Genomic DNA, 4,856 nt, shown 5'->3' with positions numbered 1-4,856 from the left:
TAATAATTGCATTGGTCGACATTACATCAACATCATGCAACTTGCAATAAGATTTGCCTTATCTAGCCAATAAATGTAAATAATTCCGTACATGTCACAAGAAACAGACCAAAGTTACAGAAGCAACTTCATGGTACGAATGAATGAACAAACAGTCACAGCTCAACTAAACAAAAACATTAGCTATGCAATATATACATATATAACCAATTTTACAATTTCCAGAACTATAATCCCTTGTCAGGACAAAAAAACAATAAAAAGAGAACATGATGAATTCCATTTGCAACAGGTAAATAGGGAAGTTGAGGCATCAATAACAAAGACACTTAAAGATCTTTCCAAACATTAAAATCAGTATTTGAACTGTTAGAGTTAGCTGTACTGTCTTGGCAGCCCATAAAGAATGTGCTGTGTAAGGGATCGACATTTACCAGAGCATGGGCTGTTCCGCTAGGGCTTGCGGCAACAGCAACTTCATCCTGCCCAATGGTCACTTCAGCATAACCTCTATTAACTATCTGATTATTTTCCACCTGCAATTGGTTCAAGAGGAAATTACACATGCAAATATAACTATATCTGAGACATCTTTCGTATACTTGAATCGAAGCTACTGTCACATAATATCAATTTTTTTTTTTTTTGGAAAAGTAAAAGAAATTTTATTGAAGAGAAACGAAAATGCTACAGAGATCAACAATAACAGGACATCAGATATCCTTAGAAATCACCAACCTAAGAATGGTTGATTATAGAGCAACCACAAAGCAAAAGGTGAGCATAATTGCATAAAACAAACCCAAAAGTGAAACTGAAAGAAAAGGACCGACCCCAAATAGTTAGAAAGTTTGATCTTGAGACTGGAAAGTGAGTGAATTAAGAAATCCAAGTAGCTAATTCTCTTACTCCATAAACCCCTTCTTAGCAAGTGAGTCAGCAAAGAAATTGGCTTCACAAGGACAATGGATAAAACAAAGTCCAATAATATTCTTAATGAGAAGATCCGACTCGTTGAGTAATAAACTATTTTTCCATGATCTGAGATGACAATGGTCTCACTTTCTGAAATGTGTACTGGGACCGTATTCCAACTAATTTCCATTTCATCTAAAATATAATATTGTTGTAATATATCAAAAATAATTTGTTAATAATTATACATATGTGAAAATATATTATTATTGTTAATTTTTTAATTATTTCATTGATTTCTTTTAGCATTTCAAATGTTAAATATTTGAATATATATATATATATATATATATCCAATTTTTACTTAATGCTCTTAATCATAAATTTTTTCTTTTCATCACACTGCCACTGTTGTCTACCAAACAAATATTATCTTTACCCCTAGTTTCAATCTCAGCACTGCTACTCCTGATCTCCCTGCACTATTTTCAATCTCATAACCACTGCTATGCCAAACTAGCCCTTAGTATATAAAGCGCTTGGGTTTATGTTTTCAGTTTCAAAGCAACCTTGGGCAATATATTATTGAGATTTCAGTAATTAAAATTCAATTTTCTTTCCTTGTTCTTTCCATTATTCCTCTCTGACTTTTGCCCCTTTCCCAAACCCCTCTTCCATATATTTCCTCTCTTCCCTCTTTGATGTAAGCTAGATTTGGGGAAGTATGCCTATTTAGGGTTTATGGTATGCTAAGTCTTTAAAAGTAGGGAATCAATTAGGGTCTGAATCTATTGAGATTGGACCTCAAATGAGGGCTGGGTGTTAAGAAAAGGTTGCAGGAATCTTCTGAGAGCGATATAATTATAATAGGACAGGTTATAGTTGTTTCCTCAAAGCTGGGAACAGTATCTTGCAATACCGTAAGAACCAAGAGAAGAAAATTCAACCACTCAACCACAAATCCTCCCAGATCTGTAAACTTAAAAATCTGTATTCAAATTCAAACACACAGAGTCCAACAATACAAACAGATACTAAACCCAAAATAAGACCCAATGGAACACTAAAGCCAATTCCGATAAAAAGAAAATTGCCAATATATCCTTGAACAGCAAAACTTTCTTGTTTAATTATGAACAGAGGACATCTTCACTGGGAGAAAAAGGATATTTTTTGTTGATGAACATATTAACCCTTGGCTTTAAAGAGGGTGAAATTTACCTAACCAAGTAATGATGTGCTATAAGCTCTTCTCCCTGATTTTCATCCATACTATCCCTTCTCCCTCAATGGTTTTGCATCACTTGCACTTCTTCACCATCGCCGGAACACATAAAAGAAGATATAACTAACTTTCCAATTTTCAACAGGATCATCTTTCCATTAGTAGTCCATTGCATCATTAACTAGTTATGAGTTCTTCCTTGACTAAACAAGAACTTGAAGTTGAATCAATGAAAACATTAGAAAATTTACATACGAATAGATATATTATAATAGATAACACTTTTTATTGTTCTATCAAAAAGAAACAAGATTAGTTTGTATCAATCTAGCTGCTTGATCAGCATCTTCACAACCTACTAGGATTTTAAGTCAAACAATGTTGGAATTTGCACCAAAGAAATCAGTGTTTCCAGACCTACACTGGACTAGTGCTAGAAAACTAATAATCAGCGCGCGAGAGTTGCAAATCCTTTCTAATCCAATGAATCCTGGATTTCTTATGACCAGAACAAGTGGGAAGACATCAGCTTTGTTGAATACTTTATATATATTAATACTATGTGACATAATCTGGATTTCTCAAAAGTTCATACCAGCAAGAAGAGATCAGCTTGTTATCAAGCAAGCGGGAGATACATACAGTCAACAAGAAAATAGTTTCATTGAATGAAATACAGCATATATTTTCTATTTATGACAGACTAAATTCAGCAGTTCCTCTGGAAAACCTTAATTAGTATACTCCTAGCATAGAATTGCACATAGATAATGAAAGTGAAACTCCCGGCATGACTAATTAATCCAACATGCATGAGCCATATGCATGTTGTAAAATCAAAATACTAATTCATGAGAATAGAGCATACCCTGAATTTTGTCTTAGCACCCCAAATGACAAATGTTTCATTACAAGTATAGTGTCTATGATTTCCCCTCACACAGCCTGGTCGGATTTCACCAATATGAACCGAAACACAAGACATTGCGCCACCTGTAAGAAAATATGCTCCAATGAAAATCACTAAGGATATTAAAATGAAGGTAAACCTAAAAATAAATAAATATTTATAAAAGTAAAAGATAGAAATTCAAAACAATGTGGAATCTCAAAGAAATAAGTAAGATATCCCCTCTAAAGGGAAATTTCACTAATACAGAATCAATTTTTAGGAGGCCAAAGATCTCTTTTGTTTCTTTCTTTTTCAATACATGTCAGCAGAATAAAATTTCAGACTTTTAGAGTAGATAGCCAAAATTAATCAGGGATGTAGATATACATGGTTTTGTTCATGGGCAACATGGTACTGGTTCTCACACACAAAAGAGTGATTTCATACAGTGGCATCAAAGATCATATTGTATGGGGTAATAAAAAGGGTATGGCATCTATAGTCATTTCAGTGCATATAGTGTGAACTAAAATGGAATGCAGAAAGAGAATTTATGCAGCCATTTGTGTTTATGAATTAGTTGGTTTGAGTTAAGCAGGCACCAAAACAGTGCATTTTTTGCACGCATGCAAAGATGGAAGCCATTTTCCACCAACATTAGGCATCTAAAACATTATTTTTGCTGTAACCAGACAAAGCAACCACCAAATTCAATAGAACAACGTCAGGATCAGACAAAAAAGAAAAGAATAAGCAAAATGAAAGGATACAAAATGGTTAAACAATCGCTTCTGTTCTAAGCATCTGATCCTTGACAATTGTAGATAAGTAAATAAGGACCTTTGACGCCATTCTGAAGCGCAAGAGAAACGGGGTTGAGCAGCCAGCCGCGCTTGTCCTTGACAATATCTGAGGGTAACCCAGATCTGAATCTGAAAAGATTGGCCTTAAAGTCGCCATCGTCGCCGTCATCTTTGCCCCATTGCTCATGGTGAGAAGGAGAAGAATACTGCAATCTTAGAGAGACCCATGTCAGCAACAGGAGCAACAAGAGCAGAAAAGGGAAGGCCTGGGGCTTTTTCAGTAAGTGCTTTACAGATGAGAGATAAGACAAGCTTTGGGTCTGAAACTGAAATGGGTTCTCCACGCTTTGGTTGTTGTTTGAATGTGAAATTCGCCTAGGGTTTACCATTCTCTAGTTTCTTCATAAACTCTGCAGGATGCTCCCTGTGTTTTTTATTTTTTGTTATCCCTAACTTTCGGAAGGTCCAGGGTGCGCTGCTCGCGTCTTGGGCCACGGCCTCCGTACTCGTAGATTGGCTTGCAATTTATTAAAAAGTTTAAACTCATAGATAAAGAATATCTTCATTATGACATTAAATCAAGAACAAGAATAATATTTTCTACGGTACAAGTAGATTGGCTTGCAAGACATATTTCGGCGTTACGATGAGCTAGACTAGATCTTCTGGAGCTGGGACTTTATTTGCTGGTTGGAACCTTCGAATTGGACGTATAGAGCACTTATTGGGACGTCTGGACTAGATTTGGAATTTTCAGTTAAGGCCTCAAAATTGTCTCTCAGAACTCTTGGGCAAAACTGTAAATGGCTATAGAAAGACACTTAGTTCGTACAAGTCTAGGCTTAAGCCAAACTTGCCACTTAAGGCTATTTGGGAGACACCACCAAATTTTTAGTTAGAATTGAGAATCAGTCGTAGGTGTTAAAGGGCTCAAGTCTCGTCTTTAGCAAAGAATTTGGCTCCGAGAATATGGTGTAAGAGTTAAAGACAGAATCAAAGCTTTTAACCATGCTTGGGACAC

At 35.5% G+C, this 4,856-nt stretch overlaps 1 protein-coding gene across 1 annotated transcript; it reads right to left on the bottom strand.

The window, feature by feature from the left end:
• LOC110426573 (RmlC-type cupin) lies at positions 1–4,507 on the bottom strand. Its single transcript, XM_021441816.2, has 3 exons — positions 3,873–4,507; positions 3,009–3,133; positions 1–536 (listed from the first exon to the last, which is right to left on the bottom strand). Exons 1-3 carry the CDS (start codon positions 4,222–4,224, stop codon positions 330–332), a joined length of 684 nt encoding a protein of 227 aa, XP_021297491.1. The 5' UTR covers positions 4,225–4,507; the 3' UTR covers positions 1–329.
• Positions 4,508–4,856: the final 349 nt, after the last annotated feature.

This window comes from Theobroma umbraticum, unplaced genomic scaffold (assembly GCF_002168275.2).
Source record: "Theobroma umbraticum cultivar Fairchild unplaced genomic scaffold, ASM216827v3 scaffold_89.0, whole genome shotgun sequence".
In the NCBI taxonomy this organism is placed as follows: domain Eukaryota; kingdom Viridiplantae; phylum Streptophyta; class Magnoliopsida; order Malvales; family Malvaceae; genus Theobroma; species Theobroma umbraticum.
Note: the sequence above shows the minus strand (reverse complement) of the source record. Positions and strands in the feature narration are given on the sequence as shown.

What these genes read in the sequence shown, in the direction of transcription:
- LOC110426573 (XM_021441816.2), bottom strand. Translation starts at nt 4,224, where the DNA reads ATGGTAAACCCTAGGCGAATTTCACATTCAAACAACAACCAAAGCGTG. An exon ending in GCTTCAGAATGGCGTCAAAG is followed by an intron (nt 3,134 to 3,872) that starts GTCCTTATTTAC and finishes ATTTTCTTACAG; the next exon opens with GTGGCGCAATGTCTTGTGTT. An exon ending in GTGCTAAGACAAAATTCAGG is followed by an intron (nt 537 to 3,008) that starts GTATGCTCTATT and finishes AACCAATTGCAG; the next exon opens with GTGGAAAATAATCAGATAGT.